The sequence below is a fragment of the Hippoglossus stenolepis genome, chromosome 4 (assembly GCF_022539355.2).
Source record: "Hippoglossus stenolepis isolate QCI-W04-F060 chromosome 4, HSTE1.2, whole genome shotgun sequence".
Lineage (NCBI taxonomy): Eukaryota > Metazoa > Chordata > Actinopteri > Pleuronectiformes > Pleuronectidae > Hippoglossus > Hippoglossus stenolepis.
In genome coordinates this window covers 7,718,445-7,733,550 of record NC_061486.1, presented here as the reverse complement: position 1 = coordinate 7,733,550, position 15,106 = coordinate 7,718,445, and the positions used below count along the sequence as shown (strand labels likewise).

At 41.9% G+C, this 15,106-nt stretch overlaps 3 protein-coding genes across 4 annotated transcripts in view; 2 read left to right on the top strand and 1 right to left on the bottom strand.

The window, feature by feature from the left end:
* The window catches only part of nxn (nucleoredoxin), a 57,947-nt gene extending 50,353 nt beyond the window's left edge, over window positions 1-7,594 (top strand). Inside the window, exons 7-8 of the mRNA XM_035154222.2 lie at window positions 496-620; window positions 6,531-7,594. Coding sequence (XP_035010113.1) covers window positions 496-620; window positions 6,531-6,713 — 308 coding nt within the window. The 3' untranslated portion in view covers window positions 6,714-7,594. The remainder of the gene's footprint in view (window positions 1-495; window positions 621-6,530) is intronic.
* Window positions 7,595-8,148: 554 nt separating this feature from the next.
* On the bottom strand, window positions 8,149-10,712 carry mrm3a (mitochondrial rRNA methyltransferase 3a). The gene is made up of 4 exons (XM_035154221.2): window positions 10,277-10,712; window positions 9,133-9,377; window positions 8,886-9,047; window positions 8,149-8,800 (listed from the first exon to the last, which is right to left on the bottom strand). Exons 1-4 carry the CDS (start codon window positions 10,657-10,659, stop codon window positions 8,220-8,222), a joined length of 1,371 nt encoding a protein of 456 aa, XP_035010112.1. The 5' UTR covers window positions 10,660-10,712; the 3' UTR covers window positions 8,149-8,219.
* A 1,611-nt stretch (window positions 10,713-12,323) lies between these two features.
* Window positions 12,324-14,999, top strand: glod4 (glyoxalase domain containing 4). 2 transcript variants are annotated; one of them, XM_035154168.1, is made up of 9 exons: window positions 12,324-12,503; window positions 12,635-12,684; window positions 12,784-12,904; window positions 12,995-13,139; window positions 13,432-13,564; window positions 13,683-13,773; window positions 13,873-13,986; window positions 14,071-14,157; window positions 14,241-14,999. In XM_035154168.1, the coding sequence occupies exons 1-9, from the start codon at window positions 12,414-12,416 to the stop codon at window positions 14,304-14,306; spliced, it is 897 nt and encodes a 298-aa protein (XP_035010059.1). In that variant the 5' UTR covers window positions 12,324-12,413; the 3' UTR covers window positions 14,307-14,999. The 2 variants fall into 2 exon arrangements, with proteins under 2 accessions (XP_035010059.1, XP_035010060.1); XM_035154169.1 differs by having other exon boundaries at window positions 13,432-13,568; window positions 13,687-13,773.
* Window positions 15,000-15,106: the final 107 nt, after the last annotated feature.

Genomic DNA, 15,106 nt, shown 5'->3' with positions numbered 1-15,106 from the left:
ACGCTTGGAGCTGCTTGTGCATGAATGAAGTGGCATTTACGTGAATGTCAGACTCCATGGAAAATTCTTCCAGTGTCGAGAGGTCCGGGGGTCTTTGGGAAATCTTTCTAGCATTTCCATCTATTTATATGCTAATACAGGTGTGAGGACGCAAAATGCAGTGGGTTTGTGAATAATACGGAAGAATGATTTAGACGTGAAGGGCACTTGTGAGGTCATTATAACACAGGACAATACAGCACCTCAGAGAAGAGGTTGCATAGCGATGACCCTTTAAAATCTGAGACCACCCAGACGTCTCTCAAGGTCAAAGCAGATTGGAAAACAAGATGGAGACCATCTGTACAGTTTCCATTATCTTTTCACTCATCTGACCACCAGTCATCTCACTTCCCTTCCCTTCCATTTCACTCATCTGTGCATTTTTCCTCTCCCAGGTGGCCACTTTTCATAGTTTTAACATCCTCCTTGTGTCTCTCTCTCTCTCCCCTTCAGATGCCGAGGAGGAGGGGGAACTGGAGCCGGCCAAGGAGCTGATTCAACCAATAGCAGAGAAGCTCATGGCAAAGTACAAAGCCAAGGAGGAGGAGATCCCGCTTCTGTTCTTTGTGGCTGGAGAGGTGAGATAAGCCACTCAAGGCCACTCAAGACCGAGTAAAATACCGTTTCACTCACACTCGCAGAGCTGCAACTGTGGGATGTTTGTTTTACTGCGCCTGGTAATGTGCTTTAATATCACATACAGTGTACACAGACTACAATGATAAAGTTATTTATCAGCCCTTAAGATTTTTATACATTAACTTGCAACATAAACAAACCGATCTGATGAGAAACCCTGCATCTGGAAAAAAGGTCACGCAGGAGACTCAACAGTTGAAAAACAAACGTGTTAGTGCCCTCTAGTGGACAAACACAATACTGTTTCCAAAGGATTGTAGTGTGATACATTTTTGTTTATAGTTAACAATAACACACTGTGAACACTGCAACGACGTGGTGTTGATATAACATGATTTAAAACTGATGAGGATTTATAAATCCAGTAAACATTAGCATTTGTGTTTCTGACCAACTAGCTTTCTCTCTTTTTTTTTTTGGGGGGGGGGGGCTCTTTAGTAGCTAAAGGCTCCACTGTGAACACCAGCTAGTTGCTAACTTTGCTCTGCTGTTCAATGCTGACTAGGCAGTGTACAATGGGCCTGACAACCAATATGATCAATTTTAAAGTTGGATATTGAGGAAGAATAATCTAGATATTTATTCACTAAAAATAAGCTGGTCCGTTTTCTCTGGACAAACAATATAATGGAAAATTTAAATTATAAAGATATAATACCATTTAATCTGTAATAAACTCATATCAGCCAATTTATCAGACAGACTCTTAACTCATATTGTAAATCCCAGGTTTGTATGAGCACCCTGGCAACTGTCAGAATTTCATTATTCTATCCTTCCTTCCTTTATTGGGCCTCTTGAACCTGCCAGAGAGACACTCATCTACTACCCACAATTCATCTGTTTCTCTCCTATAGTAATAGAAGCAGAATAATTTCTCTACTCCCTCCACTGGCTCCAAATCCTCCCTCCATCTCCTGCTGTTTCTCCTCCCTCGTCTTCCCTGTGCGGGACAGACTCTGGAGTTTTCATAACTTTTGTTATCTCATGTTGTTCTGACCTTTCTAGAGCTGGTGGAGTAGGCAGCAGCAGCCGCAGCAGCAGAGTCAGACATAATTACGAGATTAGCTGCCTCTTCAGTCCCCTGCTCTCTGCCCCCCTGACTTCCCTTCCTTCCATTTCTCTTTGTGTGGGAGGACAGTGCTGGTTTCTCGTCTCACACACCAAAGGCCGTGCTCAGGTTTCGTCTGTGGGGCTGCACGTGTAGCGTCTGTCCAAAGCCACCCCGCCCTCATCTCAGCCTTAAAATGTAATTGACATACGCACTCAGACCAAGAAGAGCTTTTAAGTTTCATGAAAGACGAGTCGACTTGAAAGTGTTTTGTGTTCATCGTCTGTCTGCCAACATGTATTTGACCTGACATGAATGCACAATGTGGCACTTGTGTTGTGATGGGTTTGCCTCGTTTCCCTGATGGCACGTGTGCTAAGCCGGATAATTTTTACATCCTTGTCACCCAGGTATAATTTCCTGGCTCAAGCTCAACCGGCTATGAAATCACCAGGTTTCATTTCCAGACTGAGGTCACGGTCAGATATCACTTTCCTGCTTGAGGATCTGGGCTCAGACTCCTGCACCTTGGCCCGGGTTTGCCCTGGTAGTCGCACGCTCCATGCCAGGCCAGCTGCTGGGTTTTCTGTGTCCATGAGACGGCAGTATGTTGGCAGTCTCTCAGGGGGACGCCCGGCTGAGCTGACTGACACAGGATCTTCTTACCTTACTGGAAAGAAAAAGGGGCCAGAGTGGTACAGTACAGATTCTTAAATGTAGAATGAAGGATCTTTTGTTCTTTGAGTCCTGCTGTGTAGTAGCAGTCGAGTGCAAAGTGAACTCTGGTGCTGTTTCCTCTCTCATAAGAATTTGAACGGACTTTGTGCGGCGAGCAGCAGCTGGGATTCTGCTCTTCAAAGCTTTGTGTGAGTCCCTGAACGGAACGGTTGCTTTGACTCTGGATCATAATGGGTTGCATGAACAGTCCAGCACTTCCTCTCAAGCAAATATAAGTCAAAACACATTGAGCATGTTGAAAGTGTTCGTTCCTGTTATTATTCTCTGTATTTGCTTTAAAAATACATTTGGTCCTCACCGAGGGGAATCTCTAACTTTGAGATGCATGTAATTACAATTTGTTCTGATATTCATAGCGTCCAGAGGATGAATCCTAATGACTTCGGACACTGAGTGACTTCGGAACTCAGATGATTAGTTGAATAATTAAAAAATCCATCAATAGAGAAAAGAATAGGCAACAATTTTGATTCCAGGATCTGAAATATGAACATTTGTGTAATTTGATGATTTGTGGGGGTTTTGACTGTTGATTGAACAAAATAAGACATTTGCAGGATATTTGAAGATGTCGACTTGGTAAGGATGATATTTTGATGGTAAACTTTCATTGATTTTTGGATGTTTTTCAGTTATTATAGGAAATAATTGGAGGATCATTTGATAATGAATTGATTTCAGACTTTGAGCCTATACATATGAAATTTGTTAGACATTCACGTCGCCCTCAGATTGACTTTGGTGATACATTTTCTTCTGTTGTCATCATCAGGTCAAACTTTTATTTTGTTCAGTACTTTAATGACTAGAATACCTGCAACATGTCGTCATGAGTAAATATAAGCATACTTACGCTAACTTAAGGTGGTGAATATTCCTCTTTAACATCAGTATGGAGTAAGTCTGGTGATGCTAATGTTAGCATTTAGCTCAAAGTTAAGTACAGCCTCACAGAGCCATTAACATCGCATGTAGACTTTAATCTCAATGACTGTGAGTTGACCTTATGATTAAACTTTTAAAAGGAAAATCTACATTTTTTATTCCTTTTTAACACATTGTTAATATTTAAAAATGTATTCTAGTGGTTGGATCATGTGGAGTTCAGCAGTTTTTCCTGCTCACATAAATAATTTGTGCTTTTCGCAGTTTATTCTTATCTTTGGTTGGAAGTTTTTTTTTTTACCCTCATGCAACTCAAGAAATGTTCTTTAGTTCTTCTAATCTGTTTAAATCCCACATCTGCACACGAACTGATGAACCGTTAACTGTCGGGAACATCAGAGGCCGGCGGGCAGGTTTGTTATCATTATCAGTTCGGGCCTTATCAGATGATCAGTGTCTGTGAAATGCCACAGTGCATCAATAATCAGAAAGAGCCTGACATGGCCCAGCAGGTTCCACATGGTAAACACACGCTGAGCCTTATCTCAGCTGAGAGTGCGGTTTACAGCAAAGGGGCCCTTTGTCTGTTTTGTTCTGAGCGGTGCCGCCATGGGAAGGAGGGCGGAGGGGCCGCACCTCAGCAGTTTACACAAGCAAGAGAAGTCACACAAACGAAGATGCATTAGTTCCTGCGACGGTGGAGAGGCTGGAAAGGCCACAGCGACAGATTGTTGAATGTTCAGTCTTTGTGGTTTCTTTGCACCGTGTGATGATCTGTGATCTACGCTCAGTTTGGCTGCAAGCGAGCATGCAAGGGAAAGGCTTTTATCAGCGAGCAGCATTTCACTCGTAAAACAACGTTGTCCTACATCTGTGGGTATTAAGTGATCAATGTATGGTGATTTGCAGCATAATAAAATAGGCTCAGTTCAGAAGGAAGTCAGCCGCCTATGAGAGAAAATACCACACAGCAACTCATCTGTTTGCAGTTTTGCAAAGTGGAGGATCACGTACTTCATCTTGGCATACGTGTCCTTTTTAGGTAGCAGCAACTGCAGCAGCCAAGATGTTCAATGAAGAGCTGATTGTGGGGGGGTTTGATCTATTTAGCAAGAAAAGCTGCAGATTTTGGGATAAAACGGCAAACACAGAACAAAGAGGCCCGAGAGGAGGAAGCGCTTGTGTGTTCAGTGTAGCTGGAAATCCATCCCAAGTCGCTGCGTCCCTGACTTTGTTTTGACAAAACTCACACTGGCACATGAATCAGAAACTAACGGCATTAACATCAGAGTCACCGCCTCTGTGAGAGAGTCCAGCTCTTTGTTGCAGTGCCACCCTCTGGCCCTTTCTTGTTAGTTCTGCCTTCCTCGACATAATCTCTCCCATATGAAAATGATCTTCAGTCTCTGCGAGCCTCGCTCTGAGCCGGCGAGCTAAGCTGAGGGGAAATCAGGTCACGCCGTCATGAGGAACAGCAAATGTCTCCAATGAGAGTAGCTGTGTGCGTTTAATCAGCGAACCGTGTGGCCTGACAAAACACAACCACACGAGATCCGCTCAACTTAGAGGAGATATGTGACAGGAATAATGGATCAGTGTCAGGGAGGGAATGTGGATACCAGAAGCTCTCACGGCTGAATAATGAAACCTTGCAATTTCTGTTTCACTCTCAATAATTAATGATTCCTTGAAGCTCGTTTTAAAGTTTCTGTCTCTGTCCCTGCAAGTGATTCATTTCTGTTACCTCTGGATACAGGAGCTGTAATCCTGACTTCCCCCAGACAGAAGATTTGTGCAACTTAGTTTTAGAATCTTTTAAGAGCGGAATGTTTTTTTTGGTAATCATTTGATTTTCTATTTTATTTGTATCTATATACTATATTTCCTGTTAAATTCCCACTTAATCTTTAATATTTATGATATTTTGATAGTAAATAATTTTAATCTAGTATAATGTTATATTTCTGTAATTGTATAGACATTGTTCTAAATGTCCTAATGAAAATTATTCTGAATGGTGTTTTATATTATTTCGAATTTAATTTGGTGTTGGTTGGGTGCACGCCGAGTTTGGAGATTATTTTTCACTCGCAGAAATCTATTTTAAACATATTCCATCACAATCTCCTGCCCACATGTGCAATGCAAATACTCCGTGATGAGACTTAAATCTTTAGGAAAAGGGAGGGATGTTGTTGGACCCACCACCTGCTTCCTTCTGGTCTTTCCACACTGCAGGATGTTTGACTATGCACCGCTCACTCTGGGCAGGCTGCCTCCAGGAAGACGGCAGAAAGGAGAGTTTCATGTTCTCGTTGCCGTCCTAATTTTTCGCACCTAAAGCAACTCTGATCTGATGAGCAACAGAGAAATGTGTCATTTAGAGCATCGGTCTGTTTAAATCCCATGTATTTTAAAAACATGGATTATAAAACAAAGGTTCCCCCGTATATGGAGCGACGCCGGCGAGCTAGTTCTGGCAGGCAACTCGAGCTGCGCTGTTTCAATCGTGTGACACTCATCATGTGACACACTTCATGTGACATACATCATGTGACACACTTCATGTGACATACATCATGTGACATACATCATGTGACATACTTCACTCGCCACTACCATCTACAGTACTCATCCACCTCATTAGGCGGTCTATTTAAGCAGAGGGAATTCCCATCCCTCTCTCTGCTTCCTAACTACTACGCAGTATCACAGACAATTGTCTCAGGGGGGGGTTACAGTATTAGCTCATCACTCCCATCATTCCTGTGTATCATATGGGGGAGTGATTAAGTCGGAGCCTAGACGCCAAACACTAAACCTGTTCTACTGTTGAATAAACATTCAAACGTGAGTTGTCTGACTGAAATTAAAGTTCTCCCACGCCAGGAACAGAACCATGTCGCTCCGAAACCTGCTGCATCTTTTTCAGGGACATTTTCAGGTACATATTGTTCCTGTTAAAATGGTTCTTTTGGTAGTTTTTCCATTGTTGAGGATTAAAGACGGGGGATGTCACACCTTGTTAAGCCCAATGAAACTAATTGTGATTTATGGGCTATACAAATATTCATTGATGTTCGATTACTGAAGCCAAAGAGCTTTCAAACAGCCGCTGTCACATCATGTGATCTCACGCTTATCACTGTATTATTTTTTTTCTCTGTGACCACAGGATGACATGAGTGACTCCCTGCGGGACTACACTAACCTCCCCGAGGCTGCACCTCTGCTCACCATCCTGGACATGTCGGCCCGCGCCAAGTACGTCCGCGACGTGGAGGAGATCACGCCAGCTGAGGTGGAGCAGTTTGTCAACGACTTCCTGGTTGAAAAGCTTAAACCAGAGCCCATCTGAAGAGGACGTCTGAATATAAATGGGACACACTATATTGGGACTCACTCCATCATCGAACCCTGACCTGTTGCTACGCCCCCACCCCAGCCTCCCCCTGTCTCTCTCTCTCTCTCTCCCCCCCTCCTGACTCTGTCAGACACTTAGAGAGATGTCTCACTTTTTACTGACATTTTAACATTTTTTTTAGACATGTTCCCTCTTTTCATGGAGTCCTCTCTTTCTCCTGTGGTGCCTTGCATTGACTTTAGTCCCTACAGTAATATATATATGGAGATTCTGTTGTTTTTTTTCTTTTCGCCTCAAGAAAAGTATTTGTATTTTTTTTTTTCACACTGTAGCGTTTCTAGAGAAAAACAGAGAATTACCCAATGGACCTATACTTCAGCTGATTCTTTGCTTCCTTATTGTTGTGTCTGCAAGATCCTTGTTACTTTTGGTTTTTGAATGATGCTGAGAAAGAAAAATGCATTTTTACAGTTGTGATTCATATGTATACTTAGTGCAAATGTGCGAAACCTCAGTCGGATGTAGCCGTAAGCCGTCAGGGCCGTATTCTAAACAAACTGCAACAGTCTGACAGGTGCACATAAAGATCACGTTGCTTGTAACAGAACAATGACTGATGTTTTTAAAAACCCCTGTGTCTTGTGTGTGTGTGTGTTATGATGTGAGTGAACGTCATCTCTAGCCAGTTGTAAATGGTGGTTCTCATCTCAAAGTCATTACGAGGATTTTCTGTGAAGATCCTGTGATGAAAAGGGCCAGGGGTTTTTCCTGGAGGCACAAAAATGGCATTTTAGAAAAGTGTTGAATGTATAAATCCCTCTTTTCTGTTACTTCAGTCACGACTTCTCACACTCCCATTAAAAATTCACTGCCAAGCACCGAGTTCTGTTCCTGTTAAGTTCTATCAATAAAAGTTAGCTCTTGGATATGTAAAAATACACATTCAGCTCATTTGTTAGAAGTGTTAAAATAATATTCATGGCCTGAAAGATGCAGATGTTGCATTTATTATTGCAGACAGCAGGTAGATGGTTGTGCAAACTTCAGGTGAGATGGAAACTTTATTTAACACTTTGTATACAAGTGCAGGGAGTTCTGCATATTTGTTGCTGTGGCTGCAAACAACGACATGGTGAGTAAATGGACTCTGTTTGTTCTGCGCTTTTGCAGCCTTATCCACTTTACAGTTAAAGTCACATTCACCCACTCGAGCACATATTCAAGCCCAAGGACACTTTGAATTGCCGACTGGAGGAGAAGGGGGGGTTACAACCAGCGGACAAACCGTTCTATCCCCTGGGCCACAGCCACCGAGAATCAAATCGAATCTCTTCTCTTTTATATTCATGCTCAATCGGATATTTAAATGTCATTAATTTAGTTCCAGCCGTTAAAAAAAAAAAAAAAAGAAAATAACTGAATTCCAAGATTGCAATTCAGTGTTTCATTATTATCAGAGCAGTACGTGGTATGGACACACAATGTAATTTACAGGGAACTTCATGGTAGCTGCCCCTCAGCTTTAGTTTTCCATTTCCTTCCAGATTGGATGAGTTTTAACAGCTGCTTCCTGCCTTCAAACAGAAGGATGCTGGCGGCCATGGCTGAATTCAAGCTGTCCACATCAGGAACGACAGGAATAAAGAGCCTCTGACCTCCAGTTTTCTCAGCCAACTCCACCGCTTCGAGACTCAGACCGTTTGTCTCGCCGCCAATCACAAGAGCAGTGGGACTCTGAGCCCAGCTCTCGTGGTACAGCTTGGCGTCCACTCTGGGGAGTGAAAGTCCCTCGTCATCAGAGTCCGAGTCGTATTCCTCAAACCGCACGTCACTCTGACTACGCCTTGTGCTGACCCAGCCATAGTCTCCTGCTTTTGAGGGTTTGTGGGAGTCGTTAGCTTCCAAATCTTCTGTTTCTCTACTTCTGTCAGGGCCACAGCCGCTGTCGGCCACTTGGACAGTCACAGGTTTAGGGAGATGATTTTCAATAGCATCCCAGCTCAGATTGGGATAGATGGGCAGTCGGAAATGTGCGCCCATAGCCGCTCGCAGAACTTTGGGCTCCCAAGCATCAACACAACCTGTTGGTGGAAAAATAAATAAACGTGAAAAGAAGCGCTGGCATGTTCTATGGGTGATGTGCACTGAGAACATCCTCTCTCCTACCTTTCGTGAGCAGGACATTATGGCATCCAGCAGCAGCAGCACATCGCAGCATTGTCCCAAGGTTGCCTGGGTCTCGGACGTTGTCGCATATCAGGGACAGCGGCACTGAATGATCTGTATTTGCGAAGTTTAGCTTCGATGGGTCCGGACGAGAAAATATGGCTGCAGAGGAAGAGAAATCTGTCAGCAACAACAACAAAGTATCTGAGCTTCATAATGAACCAACAAAAAAATATGGGACTCGTACCGATCACCCCCTGTGGAGCCACAAGGTCGGACCAGATCTTAATTTCCTCGAACTTGACTTTGACTAGCGTGGCCCTCTTCAGCTTGTCTAGGGGCAGCTCTCGGAGCCGATCCACGGTACTGAAGAACACCATCTGCGGGTTGGCACCAGCATCCAGGGCGTCGCAGATCAAACGCCTGCCCTCCAGGAGGATCTTACCCTGGTGCTCTCGAAACGTCCTGGAACGAGCAACGCTCACTAACCTCCTGCAAAACAGACGAGGGGAGAGAGACAGTGTAGTGAGATGGACTGAACTAATTATAATAACTACTATGGAAATATTTTACATCATAGAAAACACTATATCAACATACACATATTACAAATGTTAACTGAGAAAAAAATTGCTTAAAACTCTTACTAGTATTTTGCAGTATTTAGATCATTTACCCAAGAGAAGGTGCAGTATTTTCATGCTGTAGTAGGTTCGCTATCTTACTGGGTATTTTAATCTAGAACAATAAATCAAAACCAATTCACATGTTTTATGTTAATATATTTACATAGAAAAAAGAAACAGTTAATGGTTCAACCAGTCAATATCCTTTAGTCAATATTCTTTTAGACATTGAAAAGGTCTGTCATCCTCCATTGTGGAGCCTGGTTCTTGTTTCACCTTATATTTATTTTTCATTTAACCAAATAGCTTTAGTTTTTCCATGTTGCGAGTTAATTACACACAGAAAACATTGGTAAATGTCATTTCATCATAGGAAAAATACAAGACTACATGCAACAGTTGTTTTCATTATCAGAACAGCTGCCACCTTTAATAACTGATTGATTGTTCAGTAATTAAAATTGTCCTTCATTATTTCCCGGAGCTCAAATTAAATTAATAGGTCTAGTTGACATTCGATAAGATACCTGTGATATATTTTTTGCATTTTTATCACTTATCTGAATGTTTCTCTCAAGAAAGTAAAGTATTGATCAGCTGGTGTGGGAGGTAAAGTGGGGGGTCAATGAGGACCCAGTTCATTCCCACACTGCAGCTGTTGCTCTCCTGTTTCCCACCTGATCTGAGGGGATTGTCCTGTGGTCACTGGGAGTTGTGATCACTGGGAGTTGTGGTCACTGGGAGTTGTGCAGATCTCACACTTACGCCAGCCTCTTGTCTCCAGGAGCAGCTCTCTCGAAGCGCACGTCATCGACCTGGTCCTTGCTGACAGACACTGGAGGTTCGTTCCTCCTGTTTCTGACGGAGCCTCTGTCCTCATGATGCTCTGCTGCTGCTGTGACCTTCACCTCCTTCTTCTTCTCCACCTCCTTCTTCACCCTCCTCTCATGCTGATCTTCATACCGGGGCTGTGGCTTGGTCTTCGGCCCTGGATCCTCCTCCGCGTCGGGGTACAGGACTCGAACCGGTTTCCTCCTCAGCCCGCGGACATATCGTTTAGATGTCACAGCAGCACCGCAGCCTCTGGATAGAAAAGCAGTTTGTTCTCTGGAGACAAGAAGCATCACGTTCCTCATGTAGGCTGCCATTTCTCCTTCTTCTTCTCTGAGTGTTTACGACGGCTGGCATCCAGGGTGAGTCATTACTGCCACCTACAGGTCCACGTAATATCTTCACCTTAAATCTGTTCCGTCCAGTCGTTAAAAAATATAAATAAATGTTCATTCACAAATTCAATCACATGACAGCGAAACCTAGATTTAGTGTGTTTCATTTTGAATTTCTGTGTTTTATCAAAGCCTTGAAACTTCTGGAAAACAAGATCTTGTCCTTTTAACTTTAATTAATGAATTTGTTTGTTTGTTTATTTATTCATTTATGTTTATTTATTATGTGTTAGGATTAGTTTTGAATGTTGTCTCTTCCTTTCATTCACCCATACTGCTGCATCTGTCCCTTACTTGTTATATTGTATGTTAATCTCAGCGCATTTTGTTTGTTATTTTTGAAAATGTCCAAAAAATAAAATAAGTATCAACTTCCTCCCTCGTGCTCTGTCTCCATGTTCTAAAACACTCTTAACATTGTCCTCTATTGTTCTTATTCTTGCCATAATTACTAGTGAATTGTTTGCATGATATAAAGTTGTTTGTTCTGCTGTCTCTGCCTCATGTTGGATGTTTCCCTGTAATGATCAGTGTCCTGATCACTTTCTATCAATTCTCCAGATGCTGCTGAAGTTCGTCCCTGAGTCACCAGTTAAGGGGAACTTAAGTTATAATGCTGATTCTTTGCTTTTTGTGCCTCTTACAGTTGTGAAATACATCATAGTTCAAGTCTTTTTTTAACAAGGTTTATTTCTGGATTTTAGTTACAAAACTAAAAAAAGATATACAGTCGATTCACTGTATATCTACATGCCCCCACCCACAGCAACAACCAGAGGGCACATATACAAAAAAGAGGTCGATAAATACATAAATAAATAATAATATAATATAATATTAATCTTAACAATAATAAGTTAAGAAAGTGGGGGAAAGGTTCTAGACAGGTATGTGATAATACATTTTAAGGGGTCTCCAACAGTATACTCTATTATCCAAGGCACTGATATACTGTACACACAGATAAGCACAAGTACATTCAAGTACAAGTACAAGACACATCTGGATTGTATATAATTCTTTGTTTTATTTATGAAAACAAAATATTCAATAATAATTAAAGTTCCTCTGAACCGTCGGATCAGGAGATGACTTCGTTGTTTGCCCCGTTTCTTCTTCGTTTGTATATCAGAACTGCACCAGCACAACAACCCATACTTTGCGCCACCTGCTGTGGAATTTTCAATACTATATTTTTACGTATCTACGATTAATCTAGCTTCATTAATAAGGTAGAACAAATAAAATTATAACAAACTAGAGTTCACTGCGCCTCCAATTAACGTCGCCTCCTCTTATTTGCTTTAATTTAAGCTGTAGTCGCTCCAACGTGTAATCTCGCGAGAGAATGTGAGACGATGCCTTGGGTTATACCATTATCCTGAATGACCAGGGGTGGTAAACGTAGTTATATTACTTTTTAAATGTTATTCTAACTATTTGTGCTTTTTCCTGGCACGGTAACAACACTTTAATTAACAATGTATAATATAATGATATAATATTACAAGGTTTATGTTTGAAATTGTAAACCGCTGGTGTTTGTTTATTGGTATTTTACCTTTATCCCAATCGACGGCAGAGAACTCGATCATCCAGGAAGCTTAATCGCGCGCTGCACAGGCTCGACCAGCAGCTCAGATATTTCCACACATTAAGACGTTTAGATTAAAAACATGGCTTTAAGACGAGCGCTGCATTTTGTCTTCAAAGTTGGCGACAGGACCAAAACAGCCACGTTCTACCGAGATGTTCTGGGCATGAAGGTGCTTTTCTCTGGCGACTGGAGCCAGTGATGAACTTTGGAACTGTTGCAAAACAAAGTAGCTTCTTATTCCTCTGTGGTTTTGCAACTGAAACTGATGCAATGAATGTGTGCTTTATTTATCTATTGTAGGTTTTACGCCATGAGGAGTTTGAAGAAGGCTGCAAAGCAACTTGCAATGGGTGGATATGAGACACATTAAACTAACTTTGTACTGAATACATCATGCAGAGCAGCTGAGATCTTAATACTGACCCTGCTCTCATCCTGCATCCACACAGGCCCTACGACGGGAAGTGGAGCAAGACGATGGTTGGCTTCGGTCCAGAGGAGGACCATTTTGTAGCTGAGCTGACCTACAACTATGGGGTGGGAGAGTATCAGCTTGGCACTGACTTCCTGGTGGGTGAGAGTTCATCAAGACACTGCACAGAATATACATGTCGCACGAGCCTTGAAAAACATATGTTGTCTTCCATGTGTTTGCTTCAGGGCCTCACTGTGCAGTCGAGCCAAGCTGTCAGCAACGCCAAGCGTCTGGGGTGGCCCCTCACTGAGGTGGGGGAGGCTCTGTATCTGACCCAGGCTCCAGGAGGGTATCACTTCTACCTGCTGGACAAGGAGCAGCCTCCTAATGGTGAGTGTCACAGGCCTGTCTCTTATTTCTGCATGTAATGGAGTCATCATTGTAATATGTAAGAATTATATAATAGTAGTAATAATAATATTTATAGAGAGACTTTCAAAACCAAGTTGCAAAGTGTTTTACTGCATAAACAAGGAGTTATTATAAGCATGAATCTGAAAGACATAGAGGAGAACACAGACATGTTTTACTGTCTGGTCATTGAGGCTTTTTAAGCATTTAATAGCACTCTTACCTCTTTGGTTGATCACATGACCAGAAAGCTTTGATCATTTGTTCCCAGACCCTGTGCTGAAGGTTTGTCTCGGAGTATCAGACCTCCAGAGGTCAACGCACTACTGGACCACGCTCTTAGGAATGAAAGTGATGGACAAGAATGAGGAAAAGAAAACGGTGCTGATGGGATTCGCAGACACACAAGTGAGTCACGTATCAACATTTCTTGAAGAAGAACAGTAAATACACTGTAATGGTTTGTATTGTGTATTTCATATTTTGTGTTGTATGTATTTTAATTTGCATGTATGTTTTTGTGCAGTGCAAACTAGAGCTTCGTGATATCAGTGGAACTGTGGATCATGGAACAGCGTTTGGGAGGATTGCGTTTTCATGCCCACGGGAGCAAGTAAGATATTATGAATAAATCCTTGTGTTTGTCAATTCATTCATTATTATCATTTTTATCATACAAAAGAATATAATACCAATTATTTACATTCATCAGCTGCCTGACATTGAAGCCTTGATGAAAAAAGAAAATCAGAAGATTCTCACTCCATTAGTCAGCCTGGACACTCCTGGAAAAGCCACAGTAGAAGTGGTGATCTTGGCTGATCCAGTAAGTGCATCACCTGAAACATGCTGCTGTCATCATGTGATGTGAGTCTCAGTAAAAGTTTTCAATGCAAAATGTCTCTTTCAGGACAGTCATGAGATTTGCTTCGTGGGAGATGAGGCATTCAGGCAGCTGTCCACGGTGGACCCCAAAGGAAATGACCTCCTCGACAAGGTTAGCGTTTCTCAAATGTTTTACTTTCCAGATTTAATATGCAACACAACATTCACAGTGTCTGTGTTTTAACTTGTTTCCAGGCGATGGCTGAAGATAAAAGTGACGAGTGGTTTGCCAAGCACAACAGACAGAAAGCTGCAGCGTGAGATGAAGGACACGGTTCATCGTCAAATGTCTCATCAGTTCGAACGATGAAGAGATGCTGCACGAGGCTCTTGTAGCATGTAACTTATTGTCATGTTAACTTAAGTATCCTGAGGCCAGCAGAGTGCTATTTATTTTCACCTTAAAGAATTCCATGAGGAGCTATTGCACCGACATTTCAATTTAATGGATATTTTTCTAATAAATATTGTTGCTATCAATAATGCAGAGTGGTGGGATGAAGCACTCATTTAATGGTACTTATTTAACAAAATTCTCTTGGTGGATATTAGTTGCCCCCTGAACCACTACTTAGTACTTTGATTAGCTGGAGTAATATTACCTGAGACGTTAGTTGATTCAAAATAATTTTACAAACTAAAATAATAAGTGTATGTAGAATTTTTTTGCAGGGCCACAATATGACCTTTACTGTTGCTATTGTACTTGTCCCATGTATTTGCAGCTAATGCAATGACCAAAACTCTGTTACATGCAGTGTAGCAGGAATTTTTTCGAGGTCTGGGGCAGTTGTGTGTAAACGCTCCATCATTCTGTGAGTTAAAAGGCTTTATACACTCATTCATTCAGTATCGTGCAGCTGCAATGGTTTAGTCATGTGGTTGAGTTACATTGAATCTATGTAAAATCAAATAATGTCACATTTGCTGGAAATAAACCATTTCTCAAACTTTTCACCTTTTATTTTGATGGTGGATTGTGGATCGTGGTGGCGGCTGATCATGGACTCTGATTGATGACTCACATACTCTCATGTATCACTGCTGCTCCCTTCATCTCT